A 26,452-nucleotide genomic window follows, 5' to 3' on the forward strand; every position below is an offset into this window, starting at 1 on the left:
TTTCTGCCAGCCAGTCGTCCCTCCCTGTCGACAGCGTGATTGATTGGAGGAACAGCTGTCACCGCCCGGCTGCCTGCTCCCTGCCTCCTTCCCTCGGAGTCCACACCGCCCCTCCTCCTCGGGCCGCCGCCCTGCGCCCACAGAGGCAGCGCACCCCTGCCACCTGCCCAAGGATCTGTCGCCAGCAATGAAAAATGACAGAAATATTTAAGGACAAATAAGGTTTCCCAACGCAATTGAAAATGATTACAGGCAGCTACAGATGGGGCCAATCTGATGCGCAGCAGCAAATCAAATCGAATTTCCTTATCGGCATATTATTTTAGGCGTTATCTGGCACGTTGATGCAGTTATCAATTCAATTTCAGCCACCGGTCCGCTGTTTACTGTCTCGCCTTTGCTGGGAAAAGGTAAACATGCTCAGCCCAGCAAATTAATTTCTGGCTGAAGACAGAGGCTGCAAAGGACTGCTACCCAGGACCCACGGCCCCCACCTTGGCCCTGGGCTACAGTGGGCCAGGCCAGAGCTTGCCCAGGGAACAGAAGCCCCACTAGCTGCCTGCCCCCGCCTGGCCCCAGGCCCAAGCAGGATTCAGAGCTCCTAGGAGGCTGAGGTGACCGTTGTTGGCTCCGCTGCTGCTGCCAGGGAGAGGTGAAGGTCTCCCATTAATTCCCAGCTAAAAATGACAAATTCATCTTGGACGACAATTAAATGAAGTCAGTAATTGATGCTAATTGATCTCCAGATGCGAGGGCTCCCCTCAGCCTTAGCAGCACGTGGCTGTCTGCTCGCTCTCCCCAGCCCGGCCCTTCTCTTCCTCTGTTGCTCTCCTGGTCCCCGGTCCCTCCCTAGGGCTCTGGGTCTCTTGACCCTGCAGGTCTGTGGGAGGCAGCTGGCCTGGGACAGGCTAGCAGGCAGTGCAGGGGGCCAGGCGGCTGGCCCACTGCCTGTCCAGCCAGGCAGGCACTTGTAATCAGTGCCCCACAGTCCACCCATCAGCCTCGAAAGCAGGTAACACTGCCCCCCTCAGCAGTTCAGGATTTATTGCCCACAGCTGTGGAGGTTCCCACTTCATTTTTATAAGCCCATAGTCAGAGCCAGCGGGGGGTAAAGCGCACTTGAAGTTACTTTACTTTAAACAGCAGAGTCTCAGCATTTTGGCTTCATGGCCAGGAAGGCACCGGGAGAGAGTGAAGTGTGTGGGTGTGCTGGGGAGAGTAACAGGTATACTCAGTCTACACCTGAATAATGCATAGGTGCTCAGGTGTGTCTGTCTAGAGGGGAAAAAATACCCACACTGTGTGAGCACCTGTGTGTGTCAATGCCAGCATGTGTGTGTGTCCAGACACCTGCAAGGATCTGTGGGCATGTCCATATGTGGATGTTTGCCTGAATCAGGCCTTTACGCAGTTTGTGAAGCCTAATTCCAGGGAACTCCAGGAGGCCCCGCCTGCCCCACCCACCACTGGTCCAGCCCAGCTCAGGGAGCTGTCTGGAAGTTATTAGCTAAAGGAGGAGGGGAGCTGAATTGTAGCTCCGCAAGAGGAGAGAGGCTACAATTATGTTTGGAATAGCCAAGGTCAGGGATGTGAAATAGCTGTAGCCCCTGAAGCCCACCGGTCTCTGAACAGGTTGGCTGGTGCACTTGCCTGGAGGAAAGGCTCATCGGGCCAAGGGTTGGGTTCCAAGACCAAGACTCAGTGAGCTTGCTTATGCCTTGGCTTGGAACCTTTGGTTCCAGCGCGAGGCCTAGTCTGAGCCTACACCTGTCCACAGGCTGGCCTCACTCGGCTGTCCTACAGACGTTTGCCATTGGCCACCCAGAAGCCATGTCTGGTCAGATGCCCTCTGTTGCTGGAGACAGTAAATAGTGTCCATCTCAATAGGGGTCAGGGCACCAGCCAGACACTTGTACCTGGAGCTGGCAGGAGGCCGTGTGGAAGGGGTCCTGCGAATCGGAGCTTCTGCAGGCAGAGCAGGGGGAGAGGGGGAGATGGCAAGGGCACGTGGGCATGAATGTGTCACACCCGTGTATGTGTGTCACATGTAAGGAACCTGATGCTGGGCGAGGGGCCTATACATGTCTTATGGAAAGAAGAGGAGCAGGTAAGAAGAGCACATATTGCAGGACAGAGACCAGATGAGACCAGGGTCAGAGTGGGGCAAGGAGTTGAGAAGAACCCCATGGTGTCTCCCAACTGATGTCTGCATCTTTGGGGATTTAGGTCAATGATCATTTATTCATTAACTCAAGGAATATGTATTGATTTCTACCATTACTATGACTATTCTCTTACTTTGGGCTATGGCTTCTGCTAGATGCTGGGGCTACAGCAGTGAACAAGTTAATTTTTACCCTCAAGAAAGGTATAATCTAAAGAGGGTGATAGACACATAACAGGCAACAATAATTCTGTGTGACAAGTGCTGTGATAGAAGTAGCACAAGAGGCTGTGGGAACACAGAGGAGGCCCCTAAGACAGTCTGGGGGAGTCAGGGGAGGCTACCTGGAAGAAGAAGTCCTAGGTTGAGTCCTAAAGGATGCTAAGAGTTAGCCAGCTTGTGCCGCTGGCCCCTGCCGTATCTTTTTTGGTTGTTTGGCAAGCCCAAAGCAGAGACAAATAGGCCTATTGGGTTCCAAGTGACTCTGGAACTGCTCAAAATGTCACCTCTGCTCCTTGAGCACCAGCCATTACCCTGGGGTCCGGGCAAGAGGGTGCACAGCTGTTTTCAGGGCATCCCTGGGCACCGGCAGATAAGTATGGGCCACAGCTAAATACACGGCTCTCCCCTGCCCGCCCTACCCCCACCTCCTCGACCAGGGATGCCTATTAATCCTGACAAATGATGACTTACGAACATGTAATGCAAACTGATTCATCATACATTCAAATCCGCCGCCCCGCCCCAGCGGGAGGCCCCAGCCAGACAAGTGTATTACACGGATAATGTATTTGACGTATTAATAAAACCAGCCGCATTGCTCTGGCGCGGGGACTGGGGAATGCCAATATACGATGACAGATCACATATTGATGAAATCCAGATGTTTGGAATCATAGTCTTGGGGCCTTGTTCATATTGACTGAAGGTAAAAAATGCCGTCTGTCAGCATGTTAACTCTTGCCGTCCCACACTCAGCAGAGGCGCCAATCATGGTTTTCTGGAGAGAAGGAGGAAGGGAGTGAGAGGGGAGAGTGGATGAGGTGGTCTGGATGGATGATGGATGGATGAAGTGGAGGCCAGACAGTTGTACTAAGGATAAAATGAGTGGACGGGACACTTTTCATGGCTTATGTTCTGACCCTTCTGAGGGCACTGCCTCCCTCCTTGAAACTCTTCCCTTCTTGGCTTCAGTGACACCACACTTTCCTTGTTTTCATCCTACCTCTTGGCTGTTCCTTCTTAGTTTTTGATGACTTAAACTTCCTCTGCCTGTTAGAGTTCATCAAGGTTCTATTCCAGACTCTTCTTAGTGTATGTGCTCTACCTAGGTGATCTCACCTACTCTGAACTTTATTCATTTATTTATTCATTCAATAAATACTTATTATTTACCATATTCCAGACATTGTTCTAGGCACAGAGGATCCAGTGATGAACTTCAATTCTTCCCTATATGTCAATGTCTCCCAGGTCTATAATTCTAGCTCTAGCTCATACATAGTGCCTACTCAGCATTTTCACATGGCTTGTCTTTAGGAGTTCCCCCAACTAAGTATTATACTTCCAAACTGAACTCATTTTCTTCCTTACCAAGCCCGCTGCTCATCTTCCTGCCCGTAAGTTACTAAATAGGCTACCACCAGCAGGTGCTCCAGCCAGAACCCTTGGAGTCATCCTTAATGCCTTTCTGTCTTTTAACTCCCATGTCCAATCCATCTGCTTCTGTTCGTTCCCATCATCATCGTGCTAGAGCAAGTCACCATTGTCTCTCCCTGAGTTGGTGAGATGACCTCCTGAACAGTCTTCCTGCATTTGCTCTTGCTCTCTTAGACCATTCACTACTTTGCAGTTAGAATGATCTTTTTAAAATGCAAGTCTGATATGTCACTCCCTGGCTTAAAACTCTCTGATGGTTTTTCATTATATGTTAAAAATAATAACCAAAATCATTAAGGGTAGTTAAAAAGTCCTCCAGGATGTGGCCTCTCTCTCATCAAATCTCAACACTCTGTACCTCACTCTCTCTGTTCCAGCCACACTGGGCTTTTTGCAGTTCCTCACTTAGGCTCTCTCCCCCCTGTACCTTCAAACATGCTATTATCTACCTAGAACACCACTTCTCCCAGTCATTGCTTGACTGGTTCCCACTCATCCTTCAGACCTTTGCTTAAATGTCACTTCCTTCACCTTCCATATCAGATGATATACTCCCATAGTTTCATGTACTTTTCTTTTTCCAAGACCATTCTGGGGACAATTGTTTAATGTTTCCATCCTTTGTTAGGTCCTAAGTTCCTGAGGGCAGAGATTGTGTCTGTCACACTCATTATTGTCTGGCATCTATACAATGGCAAACCCATAGCAGGTATGCGATAGACATCTGTGGAACAGTATTGAATCATTAGCTAGGTGAGTGATAGGTAGGTAGGTAGCTAGTTGGATACTGTTCAGGTTTGGAGTAAGATAGACCTGGATTTAAATCCCTGCTCTGAACTTGTAGCTCTGTCACTGCATTGTTCTGAGCCCCACTTTCCTCATCAGTGTGGTGGAGATAATGACACCTACCTCACAAGACTGTTGGAAGGATCAAATGAGATAAAATATGTGCAGTATTAACGTGCAACCTAATATATAATGATACTTGATAGACAGTTGTTGTTATCAACAGACAGATAATGGACAAATGGATGACAGACAGATGAATACATTGACATACAAACTAATAAATAGGTAAATGGGTATGAATGGATAGGAAGAAGAAACTCCATGTACTCCAGGTACTCAGGGTACCTACTGAGTGGTAAAAGATCTTGGCCCCAGCAGGGAAGAAGGCCAAACACAGGGCAAGGCAAGGCTGGTGTCAGGAGCGGGTAGATGTAGGCACAGACAACAAACTGTGCTAGAAACAATAAGGACTCCTCACTTGTACACAGCCCTGATTCAGGTGGATCTTCATAAAAGTCCTGGGAGCTAGATATTGTTATCCTCGTTTCACACAAGGAGAAATGAAGCTCAGAAGTGTTAAGTGATTTCCTCAAGGTCACACAGCTAGTAAGAGGCAACTCCACTGAACTCTGCTTGAAGTTTTATTCTGTGTTTTGGTCACTAGGAAATGGAAGCCCTTCCATTGAGAGGGTGGGGGTGGGATATACACATGTACACATCACCTTCAGTTTAACCACCCACCTCATCCCTAGTTAGGCACCAGGCATTTCTTCTGCAGTCTGTAGAGAAAAGATAAGGTGGTATTTGCTGCTTGGACAAGCAGAGAGGCAAGAATGGAACCCCCATGCCAGAGTACTAGGACAAAACCAAACAGGCCAAGCCAGAGAGGCAATCTCGTGGTGGGGAGCTGCAAGGCCTGGTGGGGGTTAGTGACCAAGGAGGGGAAGGCTTTCCCTTTGCATGAGACCCTCCATATGTCCAGTTGTGCACCAGCCTTCACTATGGAAGATGGCAGAGAAGGAGCAGCCCTCTCTGGCCTTGAGTGGCCTGTTCCCAATGGTCAGCGATTCCCAACAGAGGGGGGCAGCAGAGGGCTGATCTAGGGCCCCAGGTACCCAAGGCCTTGCTCCAAGGCTTGAGGGCTGCACTGGCTGGAGCCTGGCCCAAGCTAGGGCAAGGACTGCCTTGCTTTGACCTCTGCTCTCTACTCAGCAGACCTATCCCTCTTCACTCCTGTTGGAGCCTGGCTGTTGTCAGATGGGGAAGGTATTCTAGCAGCTCAGCAAGGGAAAGGGACCCTCTGGAGGTCATATAATTAGGGAGTCTCCAGGCTAGGACCCAGTTGCCCTTGACCCTCAGTCCCTGCCTCTGCAGTCACCTTTGAGCAGGAGTTGCCCTGTGTAAGACTGAGGACAGGGTCAGGCGCCCTCCCCTCCCTGCCCGTCTCCTGCTTGGGGGGATACTTGCGGCAGGCAGAAGTGGAGGTGGCAGGCACTGCCGCTCTGGGGTGGTGGGGTGGGCGGCGCGGTAATGAATGTGGACGGGAGGCGGAATGAGCGATCCATCTTTGCATGGGAGGGGAGGGGGCTGCGGGCGTTCCCCCCACGCACTCACACACTCAATCAGGCGCTGTCAGACCTCCGGCCGCCTGGCATTTTGGTGAAGAATCTCTCAGCTAAAAATTGTTGTCAGTCCCATTTCCTCGTTATCAGTGCAAGGGCTGAGGCAGCGCCCGGAGATTAGCAGGAACGGCGAGCGCCCGCACCCGCCATCCGCTGCCGATAACACTGGGCCTCCCGCCTCACCTCCCCCATTCATCATCTTTAGCACTGACAGCCCGTCCCAGTCCCTGTCCGAGTCCCCGCGTGCTTCCCGCGTCTCCCCACTATGCCGCTCAGCCTGGCTCCTGACCTCCCGAGGGAGCCGGGCCAGCTGAAGAGGGACAGGATGGAACCTGGGCCTGCCTGACCTAGGCCCACCTGTGGCAAAGGGCTTGGCCAGCTGCTGGGGACTGGGGGTGTCCTGGGCGGGAGAGAGGAATGCTGAAGGAGAGGATGCTCTCTGACAGCCTGCCTCTGGTGGGCTCGGGCTGCCTACCCAATGCTGCCAGCTGTACTAGAGCAGGATTTCTGCCTCAGTTGGACACCTGGGCGGAGAATTTCCAGGGGCCTCATCTCCCAGAGTTGGACTCCCAGATTCTGGGAACTGTGGAAGGGAAGAGCCACAGGATGCCTCCTCCCAAGCCTGGGAAGAGTAGGGGGTTGAGGGCTTCGTTTCCACCCCAGCAAGACCACAGACCCCTCCTCTTGGCCATCCCCAGCGGTTTTATGGCCCATTTTATGACCACTGTAATGGCCCAGGTCAAAAGCTTCAGGGAGCTGTATTCTGGGAATTATGCAAACGAGGAGCAGGCCCAGGGCCAGAGTATGGATTTTGTCATTAAACCTGGGCAGGCCATGTCGTTAGTGCAGTAAAACCCACGTCATGACCACAGGTCTCAATATAAAATTATAGGGAACACAGCAGGGGAGGGGACACAGGGGGCCCATGGCCAAGCTGACACCTGCCACTCTGACCCCTGAGAAAATGGGGGTGGGATGGAGGACATAGGCTGCAGGGACCCTCTGCTGATCCCTTTCAGTGCTGTTCCTGAAGTCGGGAGCCAGGAAGAGGGCCCAGTGTCCCGGTAGGGAAACAGAGGCCAAGCCCAGAAAAGTAGAACATCCCCGTGGCAGCAAAGCAGTGAACTGAGAACAGGTGTCTGGGAATGCTGATTCCTGGTGTCCAGACTGGACTTCAGAAAGCCTAAGAGCCAGACTTGGTGTCCTAGGCTGAAGGGGACCAAACCCCTGATATTTCCACCTGAGCCCAGACCCCACATCCTGGATCCTCCTCTCTCTCCATCTGCTCTCTTACCATTTACACCCCAGGCCCTGCCTCAGTGGTCTGCCCCTTACTCACCCTTCACGCCTCCCGTTGAGCAAAGCCTCCCCCATGGGACTTCCCAGCCGTCCTCTGCCCCTCCCTGCCCTCCCACGGTACCCGTCCATGCCTCCCCCGTAGTTCTCGCCTGCACTGACTCGGTTCACTGGCTTTCCTTTTTGGCTTTCCTACTAATTTGTGGCTTCCTTGAGGACAAGAATGTATTTTATTTATCTCTCAGCTCCAGTTTCTCCTAGAATAATACCTGACATAGAAGAATTGTTAAATAAATGTTTGCTGAGTGAATGAATAAATGAAGCCATGAGATCAAAAGCCAAGTACAGGCCAGGTGCGGTGGCTCACGCCTGTAATCCTAGCACTCTGGGAGGCCGAGGTGGGAGGATTACTTGAGCTCAGGAGTTTGAGACCAGTCTGAGCAAGAGTAAGACCCCATCTCTGCTAAAAATAGAAAAATTAGCCAGACATCATGGCATGTGCCTGTAGTCCCAGCTATTCGGGAGGCTGAAGCAGGAGGATTGCTTGAGCTGAGGAATTTGAGGTTGCTGTGAGTTAGGCTGATGCCACAGCACTATAGCCCAGGCAACAGAGTGAGACTCTGTCTCAAGAAAACAAAAACCAAGTACAAGGGTCCATGTCCCGTTCTAGGCCGCAATTTCCCTATCTGTAAAATAAAAATAATGGCCTGGAGAATGTCTAGAGTCTTGTTCACCTCTGAGATTCTCTGGCTAAGTGAGTTAGGGGCAGAGCTGAGACTGGAGTCCTCATCTCCCACCTCCCAGACCAGGGCCACACCCACTTCTTTCACTCAGAGCTGCCGTCCAGCTGTCCCCTGAGCACCTGAGCCACAGCCACCAAGGAACATGATCAGCAGGACTTCTTCCCTTCCTCAGAGACCTAGCCATACAGACAGGCCATACCCACCCCACCCTGGCCCACACAAAGCCACAGCTGGCACCCCAGCCCCACAAAGGTTATTTGGCTTCTAGGACAATCTACATGTCCTTCCTACCTTTCTTCTTTCCCTTCCGCCTTTCCTCTCTTTTGCTTTATCATTGAGCATCTAGTCTGTGCCCCAGGCCTGCAATAAATTGTCTATAAATATAAAGATGAATAAGAAACGGTCCCTGCCCACAAAGAACTCACAACTTATTCATTGACTCATTCATTTGCTCCGTCCTCTGCTTGGTATACTTCTAAGGTACAACTTAAATTTCACTTCTTTGGTTAAGCCTTCTCTTTTTTTTTTTTTTTTTTTTTTTGTTGAGACAGAGTCTCACTTTGTTGCCCAGGCTAGAGTGAGTGCCGTGGCGTCAGCTTAGCTCACAGCAACCTCAAACTCCTGGGCTTAAGCGATCCTACTGCCTCAGCCTCCCGAGTAGCTGGGACTACAGGCATGCGCCACTATGCCCGGCTAATTTTTTCTATATAGATTTTTAGTTGTCCATATAATGTCTTTCTATTTTTAGTAGAGACGGGGTCTTGTTCAGGCTGGTCTCGAACTCCTGACCTTGAGCAATCCACCCGCCTCGGCCTCCCAGAGTGCTAGGATTACAGGCGTGAGCCACCGCGCCCGGCCAAGCCTTCTCTTTTTGCCACTCCTCAAAACACACACCCAGAATGAATTGCAACTTCCTTTGAGTCCTCAGATGCCTCTGTCTGGGCATCCAGGGAACCATAATCATCCTCAGTCTTGAGGGACGATCGTGTCAATGGAGACAGGTTCCTGTACTCGGCCTGAACTGGGAGCTCCCTCACGTGTAGGGCTGCTAGATTTAGCATATGAAAATATAGGACATCCAGATAAATTTGAATTTTAATAAGGATGTCCCATGCAATATTTGGGACATACTTATACTAAAAAACATATTCATTGTTTATCTAAAATTCAAATTAAGTAGGCATCCTGTATTTAATCTGGCAGCCCTCCTCAGGCAACCATCTAGGTCATCGAAGACATGACCTTTATCTCTCTGAAAGCTGATTCTGACCCTCTCCAGGCACCGGTGGGAAGATGAAAAGAGGAAGATCTGGGCTAAGCTAAAGCCCTTTCTGCAGTCAGGGCAGGTGAACGAGGTCACCCAGCGCATGGAATGAGAAGCACAGAGGCTGAGCGTGCAGCTTTGGGGAGAAGCAAGAAACTGGAAGAGAACACTACCCTAGACGTCACCTGGTCCTTTTCAGACTTTCTGAGTCTTTCGGACTGTGAGGGCCTCAAGGACGGGGACTAGATCTGATTCCATTCTCTGTCCCCACTGCTCTGCACTGGTCTACTCTGGTGTCAGAGTAGATACCAGAGAATGTTTGTTGAATGACTGCAGGAATGAGTCCCCTTTGTCCTTTCTTTTCATCCTTCTCTAGATCTGGGGGACATGAAAGCAGTGAGGAAAGGGGAGAGACGGGGACACTGGATATTCTGGGAGTGGGATGATTGAACACGTGTGACACGGAGGGGTAGAGGTTTGATTGCACAGAGCATTGATTGGTGTCCCAGATTTCTGAGTGGGGCAACTGGCTGAGGGGGCACCATTCATGGCCATGGCCTTTGGAGCTGCAAAGAGGAGCAATGCTTGTAGGCGCTGAGACCCTAGGCTCACCCCTCCTCTAGGCCAAGAAGCCCCCGGGGGCAGCAGCAGGCTTGGGTTGGAGGATTGGAACACTGGGTTTCCCTCATGGACTAGCCCAGCTCATGTGTCTGTCTCTTCTTCCTTCGCCAGGTAAGAAGAAGGCAGCAGCGTTGTTTGACAGCCAGGCCCCAATTTGCCCCATTTGCCAGGTCCTGCTGAGGCCCAGCGAGTTGCAGGAGCATATGGAGCAGGAACTGGAACAGCTGGCCCAGCTGCCCTCCAGGTAAGCCGCCTGCTGGGGAGCCTGCCTGCCAGAGGAGTCCATTCAGGGTTCTGGCCACCGGATCCCAGAGCAGCTGCCTGGCCCATACCCCCAGCCTCTAGGGAGCAGACGGGACCCTGCTGCCATCCTCTGCTTTCAGTCCTCAGATCCTTCAGCTGAATGCTGCTGCCTTTCTCCTCTTGCTCTGTTTTTGGAGATGGGAGGGGAGGGACCCCTCCAGCCCCAGCCTCCAAAGAGCACAAGAGGAGCTAGACAGGGGATGGCCCAGCACTGCCATGTTGAGCCTCTAAGCAAGATAAAAGAAACAGGGCCTGGGCCTGGGAGCCCCTTCAGAAGTATAGCCTGGTCCTGCCACCCAGGGGAGTGAGCACCACTACCTTCTCCATGAATCTCAAGATCTGAAAGGTGACAATCTTGAGAATGTGCACAGGCATGTTCCCTACTGTCCCACCCACCTCACCCCCAGCCTCCCTCCCCTGCTCCTGCCTCAAGGACTAGGCTGAGCCTCCTGGTGGAGGAGCCAGGTTGCCAAAGGGAACAGAGGCGGGTGTGACAAACTACCTAAAATCCTAGCAGTTTAAAGCCACCACTTCATTATGCTCCTGGAATTTGTGAGGTCAGGAATTCAGAGAGGGCACAGAGATGATGGCTTCTGATATCTCCAGGATATCTTGGGCCTCAGCTGGGAAGACTCGGTGGCTGGGAGCTGGGGCCATCCTAAGGTACCTTCACTCATATGTCCGGTGGTGGATGCTGGCTGTCTGCTGGGACCTCAGCCAGGGCTGGAGCCAAAGTACCTACACATGGCTTCTCCATGTGGCCTGGGCTTCCTCAGGGCTTGGCAGCCTCGGGGTAATTGGACATCTTACATGGCAACTTTGGACTCCAAAAGCAAATGTTCCTGCCAAAAAGATGGAAGCTGGATCACCTTTTATAACCTAGCCTCAAGTCACCTAATGTCACTTCCACTGTACTCTATCGATTGAGGCAGTACTAGCCCACCCAGAATTCAAGGGGAGGGAACATACGCCCCCTCTTTTGATGGGAGGAGTGGCAAGGTCACATTGCAGAAGAGTATGTGGGATGGGATATATGGTTGCAACCATCTTTGGAAAATACAACCTGCCATAGGGGAGCAGCTGGCCCCATTCCTCCCAGTCCCACCCTTGTTCAGTTCCAGTCATCAGACGTGACCCATCCTCTTCCCTCTACCTTTTCACCTAATGCCCTGCGCAGGGTGCAGGGGAGCCAAGAGTGAATCAGAAATGGTCCCTGCCCTCAGAAGCTCATAGCGTGAGAGTCCGGGATGGAGACTGCTATATGGAAAGAACTAGAGCTGGAGGCACCGAACCCAGCACAGAGCAGTGAAGGCTTCCTCAGGGAGGTGAGGCCTGAGCTGCATTTTGAAGGAAGAAGAGTTAGTCATCTATTACTGCGTTACAAATTACCCAAAACCTAACAGCTTAAAACAACAAACATTTATTATCTCAGTTTCTATGGGTCATCAATTCAAGAACAGCTTAGCTGGGTGTTTGTGGGTAGTTGTGGTGACTTGCTGGGAGTCTCTTGTGAGGCTCAATCCCAATGTCAATCAAGGCTACAGTCATCTGAAGGTTTGGCTGGGACTGCAGGATCCCTTTCCTGGATCGCTCACTCACATGGCTGTGGGCAGGAGGCCTCAGTTCCTCCACATGTGGGACTCTCCATAGGGCAGCTTGAGTTTCCCTGCGACATGGCAGCTGACTTCCCACAGAAGTGGGAATGGGAATGTGGTCCAAAATAAGAATAAGGAGGAAGCCACAGCACTTTTTAAGATCTAGTCTGGGAAGTCACACCCCATTGCTTCCACTATATTCTATTCTATTCATTAGAAGCAAGTCACCAAGTCCAAACCATACTCAGGGGAGGAGAATTAAGCTCTGTGAGCTCTACCTTTTAAAGGGAGGAGTGTCAAAGAATTTGTGGGCATAGAAGACTACACTAATGATAATAATAATAATCCTCTTGAACACTCACTATATGCCAAGTACTTTACATTGCATTAATTTATTTAATCTTCATAGCAACCCTCTGAAGTATGTGATAATTATTATGCCCATTTTACAGATGAAGAAACTGAGGTGCAGAGGGATTAAGTGATTTCTCTAAGCTTGCACAGCTAGTAAATGGTGAAGATAAGATTCAAAATAAGCAACCTGATTTCAGTGCCCATGCTCTAAACCACTCCCCATCCCCACTCCTGCCCCCACACACCCCAGATTTGCCCACCAGGGTCAGAAGGTAAAAGAAACATCCTTCTGCAGTTGAGTTCCATACTTCTGCTGTCCGGGAGGGGTTCTGTGAAATTTGCTCCCAGTGGCAGACTTCTCCCTCACAGGATTGGAGTATAGAAGCAGAGATGGAAAAGCCTGCCAAGCCTTATAAAAGCAGTGTGCAGGACAGGCACAGTGGCTCATGCCTGCAATCCCAGCAGTTTAGGAGGCCAAGGCAGGAGAACTGCGTGAAGTCAGGAGTTGGAGACCAGCTTGGGCAACACAGTGAGACCACACCTCTACAAAACACACAAAAAATTAGCCGGTGGTGGTGGTGGTGGTGGTGGTGGTGGCGGCAAGCCTGTAGTCCCATCTACTCGGGAGGCTGAGACAGGAGGATCGCTTGAGCCCAGGAGTCTGAGGTTGCTGGGAGGTAGGCTGATGCCATGGCACTCTAGCCCAGGCAACAGAAGGAGAGTCTATCTCGAAAGAAATGAAAGAAAGAAATGAAAGAAAGAAAGAAAGCAGTGTGCCCTAATGTGCCCTAAGGGTCTGGAGAATGTCCCCACCTTCACCTGCCTCCTCGGTGGGGGCCACACTACAATCTAGTCCTGAGGGCCGACGTGCACTACCCGGTGCATCCACTTGTGCCAACCGCCTTCCTTGTTCCACCCCCACCCACGACCCTGCACATCCTTTCGGCGCATCCCCTACTTCCACACCCTTACCCCATGTCCATTTCCCCACCCAGAGCTCCAGGCCTCTGGCGGCTAAGCCTTGCGTGCCCCTCACGTCCCGGCCGAGCGCAGCACCCCGACACCCATGCCCCCTCCGTCCGCGCACGCCCTGCGCCCCCGGCACGCCCCCCCACCGGGTGTCTGACAGCCGGACAGCGGGATCTGCACAGCAAGTGAAATTCCCGTCGGATCGATAAAGCCGAAGCGCTGGCGGCGACGGGTCGATGGTTTTATCTGTCTCGGCCCCGCCGCGCCCGGCGCGCTGACAGTCGGACCGGCCGGCAAAGGCGTTCAAGGGCAGCCGCGCCCGCCGCCCCCTCCCCTCGCCTCCCGCCCTCCCCTCCCTGCGGCCGCTGCGCCCACCGGACTGCAGGCTGGACCGGCCCACCGCCGCCCTCGTGATTTATCTGGATTTTTAATTGGAAAAAATTTGCGAATTAATTGATTTCAGGAACTTGCCAATTAACATTGTAATTGGGTGCGTGATAAATTCCCAAGGAGCGTGTCAGCTCCCTCCGGGCTGACTGCGCGGCGGGCGCGGGAGGGCCCCAGCCTTGGCTGCCCTTGCCCCGCCCCTGCCCGCTCTGGGAAAGGGGAGGAGAACTGGGGAGGTTGGGACATGAGACGCTGGGGCTTTCCCCTCCCCACCATCAGCTCCCTGGGCAGAGAGGGGCCTTAGACCAGCCATTTCAGAGATGGGGAAACTGAGGCCAGTGGGAGGGCAGAGACTGTGTGTGCATCTCTCAGAGAGTTCTGGGCAGAGCCCAAATGAGGGCATCCCCGGTCCATGGCATGTGGCCCGGCTTTCTCCAGCTCTCCTGTCCTCCCCTCTCCCTTTTGCTCAGTACTCCATGCTCCTCTTTGCTCCCCTCCTTCCTCTCCCCTAGGCTCTTCTCTTCTCTCCAGCTCTCCCCTTCCCTCTCCTCCTCTGCCTTTGTCTCCCTCCTGACCCTCAGCCTAGTCAGCTTCTGAGTCTGTGGCTGCTGCTGCCGGGTTGTCCTCCATGAACTGGGACACGTCCCTCCCTCCACATGGTTGCTGCCTGAGGAACTCTTCAGGGTGGGCCTGGTGTTCTGCCTTCTGCCTCCATCTGCCCAGTCCATCTGCACAGAGCAGCCCTCCCTGGGGAGCAGGCTCTTATTTCAGATACACCCAAGGGCTCACAGCGAGAAGCAGGGACCTTCCAGCTCCAAAGCAAGGGCTGGCTGGTTTTCACAGACACAGGCACAAACAGGTGCACACACACCCATTCCAACACACAGAGGTGTGCTCAAACACACTACACCTGAAAGAACCACCTTCCCACATATGTCATTCCCATATGTATATGGGCACACAGACACAGGAAGAGCAGACAGAACAACTGTTGGCAAAGCCCATATACTTTTCAAAGCACTTTCCCATTTGAGACCAGAGGCTGTGCCCGCACACCCTCCCTCACCCCATCTTTTATCTTTCCCCTTCTCAGTCCTGCAAGGGGCTCCATTAGACCCCAGGACTTGGTCAGGCACAACAAAGAGGGCAAAGTTAGATCCAGGACAGATTGTGGAGGGCCGTCAATGCGGGGGGCTGTCCTAGAGGAGGTGGGGCAGGTAGAACATCCATGAGCCAGGATAGAGCGTGACCAGAGAGACCAGCTTTAGGGGACTGGGTCTGGAGGCCAGTGTGGAGTAGGGCTTGGGAGTAGAAGCAGGGGTCAAGTGAGGAGGTTGGGCCGGGTCCAGGGGAACAATGGTGAGGCTGACCTAGGACAGCGTCAGTGGCAGTGGAGATGCACAGGAGGGAATGATGAGAGACCAGGTGGAGGAAGAAACCAGAGTACTTAGCTAGGGTGCTTACTGGGAGGAAGCTTTCTGACCTGGATGATTGAGATGGCCGTGGCAGCAGAGAAGCAAGTGTCTGAGGGAAGGAGAGGACAACAGACAAGGCTCTGGGCAAGTTAAGCCTAAGATGTCTCTGGGATGGTGATGGGGTCGGGACTGGATGTGTGCAGAGAGACAGGCAGGGGCATAGAGAGATGGGGGCTGAAGATTGAAGGGAGGCTGGCCCCAGATTTCCCTGTGGCCCTTACGCAGGAGCTTCCACCCAGAGAGATGAAGAAGGCTGGGGCATGGAGAGACTGCACAAAGCTACAAGTGGGGCTTGGCTTGGTGGGACCCGAGCTCAGAGATCTTCTCTGGGAGTCCAGAGCCACTATGAGATCTGGCCTCTGGGCTAGGAAGCCAGGTCTCTGGCCAGTGCTTTAAAAGGGCTGAAAGAAGCCAGAGGGAGGCTGGGCTCTTAGAGAAGAGGCGGGGTGTGGAGATGGCAGTGCCCCCACCCTCACTTAAGCCTTATTTAAGGCCGGCCTCGGTGTTTGGTTGGGTAATGAACTAGATAAACAATTCCCCAAATAGATTAAAACGAAGTGTAACTTACAAAGGCGGCTGGTGATGATGGTTTATTCCCGGGCAGCGCACCATTTCTTTATTTCCAAGGATAATTCAGTGTAAATCACCTTAATTAAAAGTGTCAGCCCAGCCCATGAATATTGTACTTAGGAACGCGTTTCCTGGGTCCCAGTTATAATTTAAAACCCATGGATCACTAGGCAGCGAGTGACTGAGCAAGGGAGGAAATCGTTGGGGGTGGGCTGTGGAAACAGGGAGGGACGGAAGGCACAGCTGATGGGCTGGGCTGGAGCCAGGCTGCCGACAGCTCCAGGGCTCAGACCTCTCTTCTGCAAGGCAGGCCCTGCAGTAGACTCCTCAGACTCTGGGGGGCCAAGCAAACTTGGAGGTGATCAGGTTGTTGGAGGGAAGGTGGAGAAGGGGCCCTTGCTCAGAGAGGAGAAGCAGTCTGAGGTAGTACTAATCCAATGCAAGGGAAGAGCATTGCTGGGAAAAGATCTGGAGGAGTGGATCGCAAAGTGACAGGCTGGACATTCTGGCCCCAAATGTACCCATTTCTGTTCACCAGCAGAGTAAACTGAAGCCCAGAGCCAGCGGACCCTCCCCAAAGTCACACAGCCAGCAGAGAAGAAAAAGAACTGGAGTTCTTCCCTCCATCCTAAGCCCTGAGTATCTTAGGGAGACAGTGTGGGCAATTAAAAAGTGTCACTTTGGACTTGGCCAGATACCAACACAAATCTCAAGCCCTCCACGGACTATGTGAGAACACAGAGGTGTCACTTGACCTGGTAGTCAGTTTTGCAAAGTTTAGAGGTAGCACACATTAAAGCCTGTGCCTATCCTATACAGTGGTGCACAGTCATAGTTCATTCCTTCCTTTTCTGCTCTCACCTGGTCCAACTCAGATAACACTCAAATCCCAGTCGGGGCGGGGTAAACGCAGTGTTATACAGTAGGTGCCTCATTTCTGTACCTGTAAGGCAGAAAGGTGACGTCAGTATTTGTTTACTGAGTGAATGAAAGAGTGAAGGAATGATACAAGTCATGAACTCACAAACCAGTTGCTCTTTGAGAGCAGCTCCATGCCCTCTCTGTGTCCCCAATGCCTGGATCAGAACTGGGCACACACCATTTATGAACAAAATGTAATTTGAACAGAACCTGTTCTGGCTGTGTGATCGGACTGGCTGACAGCTCCATGTTTACACTCAAACCTTGGCCTCACTCTGCTGCTGACCCTAGTATCCTCTGCAGTGTGATGGATATGTGCTGGTGTGCGTGTGTGTGCACATGTGTCTACATCTGTGGGTACATGTGTGTCTGGGTGTGTGTCAGTACATACCGTGTCTGTATCTATGCACATGTTTATGTGGACTCGTGTGCGTGAGCAGCTCTCATCTAGCCACTGTTGTGAATCTGTCTTTATGGACATGTCTCTGGGAATATGACTCTGTGGTCCTGTGCATCTGTATGCATGTCTGAGTCCCCGGGTGTGACTGCATCATCACACATCCTACTGGCAGGATTATAGAGAGTCTATGGATATGTGTGCATCTGCCTTTACACTAGGCTTTCTCAACCTCGGCACTATTGACATTCTGGGTCAGATAATTCTTTGTTGTGAGGGGCTGTCCAGTGCACTATGGGATGTTTAACATCCTCTACCCACTAGATAACCGTAGCAACCTCCCCTCCCCCCACCCAAGTTTTGACAATTAAAAATGTCTCCAGACATTGCCAAACGTCCTCTGGGCATGCAAACAGCCATCCCCTGTGTGGTCCCCATTGAGAGCCACTATCTTTATCCGAATCTGCCTGTGCTTTTGCTTGCATATCAGGTATCTATCTGGCCCTGTGGGTGCCTGACCACATCTGTGGGTGTTCCTTAAGTGCCCTGTGTATTCTGCCTTGGATGTGTGTCAGTGCGTTCTGGATACATCTGTGGGTGTGCTCCACATGTATACCTTGTATGTGTGTCTATGCAGGACCTATGTGAATGGGCTGTGTCTGCCTCTGTGCCTGTTATCAGCCAGCACCTCTGTGTGCATGTATCTGTGTGTGTGTGTGTGTGTGTGCGCACGCACATGAATTGTGAGCACAGGTGTGGCGAGTTAGTGGGGGTGGCAGACAGGGAGGGACAGGAACAGGGATATTAATGTTTCTGAAGTGGATCTGATTTGATACGTCTTGTTCCATTGTCAGCATCTGTTTAGCGGGGATTTGTAATACTTTGTGGCTCTGGATCACTCATGCTTAGCGCGGGATGTGGCCTTGCATACCAATTTTGTTATTAAACACAGTTCTCGCCTCCCCCACAGCCCATCCATCACCTCCCGCCCCAGCCCCCGCCTGCTCTGAGCCGCCCACCATATTTCAGGGCCCAGCTCCCGCCCGCCTGCTGCACCCGATGCCGGAGGGCCTGGGGCTGACAAATTGAATCAGGGGGAGATCATTCCTGGCCTAACACAGTTTGCAGCATGTTGGAGGGAGAATTGACAAGAGCCATGTCAGCTTCATCACCCCAATCCCATAGCAGCTAAGAGCAGGCTGGGGACAAGGGGTGGGGAGAAGGGGCCTCCAGGACAGGCAGAATCTTCAGGGCTGATACCAGGAGTCAGGTAAAGCCCCTTTCCTCAGATCCACTGGGGAGTCTACCATGCCTAGTGTCTGTGTCCCCCTCCCAGTGGCTGGCACTGGCCCTTAACCCCTGATAGAAGCTGAGTTAGGCTGGGCCACTGGGGTTGAATGGACTGGGTGGAGCTTGGCTGAGCTGGGCTGGGCTAGGCTGGCTATGCCTTCTCTCTCTGGGGTCTTCTTGCTACCCTACCCTTGCATGCCCTGGGCAGCAGGTAGAATGGTCACCCTGTTCTCTTCTTTCTTGGCAGCAAGAATTCCCTTCTGAAGGATGCCATGGCTCCAGGCACCCCCAAGGTAGGTGGCCAATTATGTGTTTTCCTCCTGCCTATCCTAACCTAGACCCACCCAGAACTGGTTCCTCCTGAAAAAAAGGAGCTCTTCTTGGACCGCCAGTTGTCTCCAAGGCTTGAATGTCAGCCTGAGGCCTAGGGCTGGTGTGTGTGTGTCTGTGTGTGTGTGTGTGTGTGTGTGGCATATGTATGAGTGAGCATGTGCTCATCTGACTTTCTCCTCTTCCAGCCAGAGAAGGGGCAGCCATGAATGGCCTGGGGGGTGTGGGTGACCCAGACACTAAGGCTGGGAAGACTCAAAGGAGAAAGGTAAGCTGTAGCAGGTGAAGAAAACTAAAGAAATGCAGATCAAGATAGATAGTGCAAGGTCTTAGAAGCTAGATCATGGTGTGTGATGTGTGTGGGGTGTGTGTGTGTGTGTGTGTGTGTACTTTGTCCTGAGGGCAACAGGAGCTAGGAAAGATGCTGGGCTCATTTGGGGAAACAAACATGATGGGAGAGAGACTTAAAAGCATCAGATGGAGAAAGGAAAAGTGAAGAGCAAGTATCTGGCTCCAAGGAAGGATCAGAGAGGCCTTAGCACAATGACACAATTTGTGCCAAGAACTCCCCAGAGGTGGCCACAGAGGCAGTTCGTCCTGCTTCCCCAGAGGTGATGATTTTGAGGGGATGGAGACGTGGGGAGGACTAGCCCCTCACTCACTGATCATCCCCGTCCCCACACCTCGGGGCAAGGCTCCATCCTTTCTTATAAGTTCTCACAATAATCAGAAAGGCAGGAATCTCCAGCCCCTTTCATGGGGGAGTGAGGAGTGAGTGCTGCAGCTTTGGGAGTGGACGGACTCAGTGAGGGAGAATGTACAGAGAGATTAGAGCGAAAGCCAAGAAGAGACTGCGGGGAAGTCCTGCACTTAGGGTCAAGATGAGGTCCAGGAGGCCAGAAAGAGACAGAGGAACAGTCACAGGATGGCATGGTGTCTCAGGATCCTGAGGGAAAAGGTTTCAAAATGCATGGGGTGCCCAGCAGTCAGAAAGGGGAAGGCTGGAGAAGGGCCCAGTGTACTTAGAAGCTTAAAGTCACTGGTGACCTCTGAGAGAGCAGTTTTGGGCAAAGGAGCCAGAGTGACAAGTATCACCTCCTTGGGGTAGGTCCAAACACCCTGCAGGCCTTTACAGGAGTGTGAGAGTGGACTTTGTACCTTCATTCAGAAAATTCATTGACTGCAGCAAGCTGGGAGAGGAGGAACAGAGGACCCAGCCCAGCCTTGGGGTGGTGCAGGCCCTGGCCATGGAGGCAAAGCTCTCCCAGCCCTGAAAAGAAGAAGTGGGGTCTGTGGACTCACAGAGGTAGGGGGGCCACACTCACTCAGTGTGGCCCAGCCTGTAGCACTTAATGGTATGGTTAAGGAAGGTTGTGGACAAGCTTCCAGGTTGGCCACCACCACCCATGACATCTGACACCTGAGCATAGCTGGCAGGGCTGGGGACTTGGACACCAATGAGGCCTGTGTCCTAAGGACAAACCTCCAGCAGACACAATCCACCTCCATACCTAGCTCCCCACATACACAGACCCACACGCGCACACATAGGAAGTCTTAAACGTGCAGATTCAGCAACCACAGACACAGACATATTGGTCATTGAACACAGAGACAAGGGACACTTGCTCGCCCACTTTCAGATATATGCTCACACCCCCAAAGCTGAACAGATCGGGGTCCACCCTCTGCCATGACCTAAGCAGGTCATGGGCAGAAGGGGCCGGAGGTAGAAGGTTCAAGCAAGAGACTGAGAGGACAGGGAGAAGGAGGGAGGGAGGAGGAGGAGGAGAGGACAAGGAGGCCTTAGACAAGATTGATGGCCTCGTTGCCATTAAGAAAAAAATTAGCCGGTGGCGGCTATCATATTAAAGGGTGAAGAAGCCGTGAATTATTTTCTTAAAGATCTTATCGCTTACAATGATAATTTTACCTTCCAAAAGGCCACTTTTAATGAGGCGAAGAGCCAGGCAAAAAGTCATGATTTAATGCTGAGATTTTTTTTTCAAAACACATTTTACTGCTTTTTGGTCCATGTTTAAAAAGCGCCAGTGACCTTTTTTTATTCCGCTTGCCCCAGGTGTAATGCTGAGGCCTCTTAGGGTTTCTAACCTAGAGAGAATGAGAGAGAGAGAGAGAGAGAGAGAGAGAGGAAGCGCACGCGCGCACATAGGCATGAGCTTTCTCACGGGGTGGGGGGAACCCACACTGTTCCCCCTCCTCAGCATCTTCTTTGGGACCAGTGAGGGAGCAGGCCATTTCCTGAGAGCACCTGCTTTCTGAGCTGGGGGCTGATTCACCCACTAGGCCTCTCACTGGGCTTAGGTGGATGAAGCAGGATCTCCAAGTTGCAGGGAACCCCACCCAGGCCTTTTCCAGCGCCTCTTCCCTCCTCCAGCTCCTGGGACATGGGCACGTCAGGGAGCCCTGCCAGACCAGTAGCTGTCCCTTTGCTTCCCAGGGCCCATGCCTGAGGATATGCAGCATGGCCACCGCATGCGGGTCACATCCTAAGGCTCAGTTGGAGATGAAGGATAAATGGCTGCTTCATCTTTCCCAAATTGCTTTCTTTGGGCTGTCACTGGCGATTTGGCATGGTTTTCTAGGCTGGGGAGGACTCCTAGGGAATTGTGTGCTTCCGGCTCAGAGCTGTGCAGGCTGGGGCAGGTCGGGGGGGAAACATGGATTGCTTTCAGGCCTCCAGGCCCCAGTTTGCTGCTGAACAGGCCTTGGCAAGAGCTGGCTCTCAGGCAGAACGTGCCATGTGGTATTTAGAATTGTGGTGCTTACACACAATTTCAAGCAGACAGTTTATTAATCTAAACTGCAGGCGTATGTAGAAGAGGCCGTGCAGGATTGACACGGGGGGATTAGTTTTGCTGGGGTTTGTGCTGGGGTCATTGCCGCAGCATGGGGATAAATGGACCAGCGTACATCCCTAGCTGCTCGTGAGAAACTCATACATACTATTTAATTTACTGTCTCCATAGCAGGGCTGCCATCAGCCTGTATTAGGGGCAGGCAGGGTGGCGGGCATGTGGCTTTACCCCCAACCCTTCATAGAGGTCCCAGAGTCTCTGCTCTCTAAAGGAGAACAAAGCATATTTTCTCAGCCCACTGGGGCAAAGATTAGCCTAAGCAGGGGCCTAGGAGGTCTGGACTCCCTCAGGGGGTTTCTTCCCATCCCTAAAATCAAGCCACCCTCTCTCACAACCACACTCCCGGGACTTGAGCACATGCCTTCAGAATCTCAAGAGTGGTCCTTCTGTCCTCTGCCCTCCTTCTCTTTGCCTAGCGCCCCAAAGCTCCACAGAACTGGGAACTCCAGGGAGTGACTATATGTCTCATTCGGCCTGAGGCCACATGTCCTTATTTCTTCTTCCAGTCCCTCCTGTTGTCTGCTTCCATCAAGAGGGAAGGAGAGTCTCCAACAGCGTCACCACACTCATCTGCCACTGATGACCTGCACCACTCAGATAGATACCAGGTGAGGAGGGTGTGGTGGGTGGCCATGAGAAGTAAGCCCACCTGAGTGAGCGATGCAAGGCGTGCCTGGTGCTAACTCCTCCTCTCCTCGGCAGGCCAGAGGAGAGGCCTGAACTGTGTGTGATTCCCTCTGTGTCTAGGGCTCCTAAGTCAACTCTGAAGGCATAGGTGTCAGCGAATGGGCCTTAAATAGATGGATTTTAGGGAGAGGTGCCAAGGTCACCTGGGCTCTGGTGGGCTCTGAGCACCTCTGAAGCATCCTACCCATCAGAAAGTATCCTACGGAGTTTGGTTTCATGAGGGACCCAGAGACACAGCCCAGAATCACCTGATGATTTTAGACTTCAAAAGCAGGATCCCGTAAGTGAATAACCATTCAGTCCTGCCAAACTTTGGTACTAGGCCCAGACAGAGAGACAGACAGATATGCTTGTGTCTTGGGCAAACAGGAAGGAAGTAATCATACAGTCCTAAAAGATCAGAGCAGGTGGGGACTAAAGGTAACATCTTAGCTATAGATGGAAGCTTTGTGATAGGAAGGACAAAGACCTTCCCCCAGAAACTTTTGTCTGAGGAGAGGCAGAGCCCAGCCTTTGGGAACCCCAGTTATAAGAAAGAAAACAGGATCCTACTCCAAGGAACATTTATCTAAATGGCAACAGGGCTTCTCAGGAGCCCCAGTGTAAAAAGGAGAAAACAGCCCTGGTCTGATGTGGAAAGACAGGGCAGCAGGGACCTACAAGCTAAGGCGGAGAACCAGGGTCCCTGCTGGCACACACAAGGTCTTGGCTGGAATTAGAGAAAGGTGTTCTCTCTGGCACCCTTTCCTCCCAGCTGACACAGCCTGTCCTTAGGGTGCAGAGCTTGGAGAGTAGAGTGCCAAGTGTGGGCTGAACAAGCCTCCCTTGGATGCCTTCATATGGGACTCAAACTGCATAGCCCAAAGTGCCAGCCCTGGGGAGGGATTCCTTCTCTCGTGAACCCTTGGGAGACATTGCCCTGATCCAGATAACACTGGTTGAGGTCTAGAAATGACCCAACCCTAGGAAACTCTGGTCTGAGAGAGAACAATGACAAAGCTCTGTTCTAGAGAGTTCTAGTCCAAAGGGACAGACAGAGCCCTGCCTTCAGAGGCCCATTCTCTCTACTTCACCCCCAGCATCAGCCTCACCATCTGTTGAACTAGGAGAAGAATAAGCATCCGGCAAAAATTGCCTCAACTCCCTGGCCCCCATTCCTACCCCCAAAATGTTGGTATTTCTTTTATTCTCTAGAGCAGGGGTCCCCAAATTTTTGGTACCAGGGACCGGTTTCATGAAAGACAGTTTTTCCACAGACCTGGGGTGGCAGGGGGAGACGGTTTCGGGATGATTCAATCGCATTACATTTATTGTGCGGTCAAACCTCTCTGCTAATGATAATCTGAATTTGCAGCCACTCCCCAGCACTAGCCTCACTGCCTCAGCTCCACCTCAGATCATCAGGCATTCGATTCTCACAAGGAGTGTGCAACCCAGATACCTCACATGTGCAGTTTACAGTAGGGTTTGCAGTCCTGTGACAATCTAATGCAGCAGCTGATCTGACAGGAGGCGGAGCTTATACGGTGATGCAAGAGATGGGAGCAGCTGTAAATAAAGATGAAGCTTTGCTCACTCACCTCCTGCTGTGCAGCCCAGTTCCTAACAGGCCACGGACCTGGTATGAGTCCGCAGCCCAGGGGTTGGGGACTGCAGCTCTAGAGAATATGAGGAAAGCTATGGACACATTTGCCTAAAAAAAAAAAAAAATACATGTATGTCCACATACACATACCACACATGCACACACACATTCGCATGCAGTATTTTACATACAACTTCAGGAGGTTAGGAAATCTCTAGAACCCATCCAGGTTCTAGCATACCTCTAGAATACCAAAATACCTTAGAGGTATTTTGAGCCCAGATTAAGACCAAGACCCTGCTCTAGACTGTAAGTACACCTCCTAAAGGACAAATCAGATTAGGTTATGCCTTACAACATAAAGCTCAAGCTCCTTGTCAACCTGTATTCAACCTGTATTTCAAGCTTCCATTCCTCATACTGCCCTCCATGAATCCTACAGGCCATGCTTACTGAATTAATGCTAACCACTGCCTGGATATGCCACTATTTTCTTGCCTTCATGTCTTTACACATGCTATTTCTTCTAACAGGAATATTTTACCCCACCACATCAAATTTCTATTTATCCTTCAACATCCTGCCCAAATATTATCTCCTCCAGGAAGCCTTTCTGGATTAGGTATCTCTAGCTCTCTCTTCTCACGACCCTTGTGTGTCCCTGTTACTGCCTCATTACCCTATGTTGTGATCATCTGCTTAGGTATGTTTCAGATATCTACTTATGTATAACAATCCATCCCCAAACTTGATGGCTTAACACAATCTATTATTTCTTATGATTCAGTGGGTTGACTGTGCATTGCCTCATTCATGCAGCTCATTCAGCTGAAGGAATGGCTGGCCTGGAAAGACCAAAATGGCCTCACCACGTCTGGAAAATTGGAGTACATTGGTTCTCTTCCATGTGGGCTCTAATCCTCCAGTAGGTTAGATTGGCTTCCTTACTTAGCAGTCTCAAGGCAGTGCCGCACCAAGAGGGTGAAGGCCAAAGGTGTAAGGCCTCTTGAGGCCTAGAATCTGGAACTTGTACATCACTTCCACCACTTTCTTTTAGGCAAAGCAAGCCACAAAGCTAGCCCATAATCAAAGGATGAGGAAATGAAGCTCTTGATAGGAGAAGCTGCAAAAAAATTGTGGCCATATTTAATCTATCACAATGATTCTGACTCCTTCACTAGACTTGGAGTTTCTCCAAGACAAGGACGTTGTCTTATCCTTCCTTTACTCATACATTTATCTAATACTCACTCAGCTTAGTGTCCTTGCCTTTAAGGGGTTAGGGTTGCAAATAAATAATTACAGCCGAGTGTTTTAAGCACTATGACAAAGATATAAATCAGTTTCTAGGACAGCACAGTAGAAGGAAAAGAAAATCAGAGCAAGCCTCATAGAGGAGGTAATGACTGAACAGGGTTCCAGAGGAGGAGTAGGAGTTCATTTGGTGGACAAGGAAGAAAGGGTATTCTAGATAAAGGAAACACTATGTGCAAAGAACACAGAGGTAAAACAGAATGATGTGTTTAGTGAACTGCTAGCAGTTCAGTTTTGTTAGAAAGTAGAATGCAAGTAAAGTTGGTAGGAGATAGACCTGGAAAGTAACCCAGGGACTAGCTGGGTATCCCACTTCTTACTCTTTATATCATGCCTGGCATGTAGTAGCTGTTCATTTACGTTGGATTTTAAAAATCATCAAGGCCGGGCATGGTGGCTCACACCTGTAATCCCAGCACTTTGGGAGGCTGAGGCAGGAGGATCACTTGAGGCTAGGAGTTCAAGACGAGCCCGGACAACATAGCGAGGCCCCTGTCTCTAAGAAAACATTTAAAAATAAACTGGGTGTGGTGGTGTGTACCTACAGTCCCAGCTACTCAGGAGGCTGAAGTAGAAGAATCCCTTGAGCCCAGGAATTTGAGGCTGCAGTGAGCTATGATCTAGCCACTGCACGCCAGCCTGGGTGACAGAATCAGACCCTATCTCTGAAAAAATTTAAAAATTGTAAAAAATCATTGAACTAGGCCTTGAAAGCAGGGGGTATTGGTTTCTGGTTTGAATTCCCATTTACTTAGTCTAAGTAACTAATCCTCTTAACCAGTACCTCACTTAAACCTCGTAGCAACTATACAAGCCAGGATTCATTGCCCCCAATTTATTACTAAGGAAACAGGCCTGGAGAGGGGAAGTGACTTTTTCTAAGAACACATAAATTATGAGTAACAGGGTCAGGACTTGAACTTGAGTCTTTCTGCCCTGAATCCTAGATTGTTTCCCAGCCCTGCACTGGGCTCAGGGCTTCCCTCATAACATCCTCCTCCCCTTCCCACTGATAATGCCTTCATGCTAGACCCTGTGCTGGGTAACTAGCTAGAGATAACCTCCCAAGTAAAAGGGACAGATATGTAAACAAACAATCAAAATATACATGATCATTAGGAGACATGATCAGAGGGAAGCCGTGGAACTGTGCAACTCAAGGAGGCAATAAACCCAGCATTGCAGGAGGAAGTATAAGCTTTGCCAGAGACCTGAAGGATGAACAACAGTTAACCAAG

The 26,452-nt window shown here is 51.3% G+C and overlaps 1 protein-coding gene across 5 annotated transcripts in view; it reads left to right on the forward strand.

The window, feature by feature from the left end:
* RNF220 (ring finger protein 220) overlaps nt 1-26,452 on the forward strand; it is a 222,745-nt gene that overhangs the window by 176,065 nt on the left and 20,228 nt on the right. For all 5 annotated transcript variants that reach the window (XM_069479850.1, XM_069479847.1, XM_069479849.1 and 2 more), the window contains exons 3-5: nt 10,270-10,402; nt 18,667-18,712; nt 22,135-22,236. In XM_069479850.1, the coding sequence (XP_069335951.1) occupies nt 10,270-10,402; nt 18,667-18,712; nt 22,135-22,236 (281 nt within the window). The remainder of the gene's footprint in view (nt 1-10,269; nt 10,403-18,666; nt 18,713-22,134; nt 22,237-26,452) is intronic.

The sequence above is a fragment of the Eulemur rufifrons genome, chromosome 8 (assembly GCF_041146395.1).
Source record: "Eulemur rufifrons isolate Redbay chromosome 8, OSU_ERuf_1, whole genome shotgun sequence".
NCBI lineage: Eukaryota > Metazoa > Chordata > Mammalia > Primates > Lemuridae > Eulemur > Eulemur rufifrons.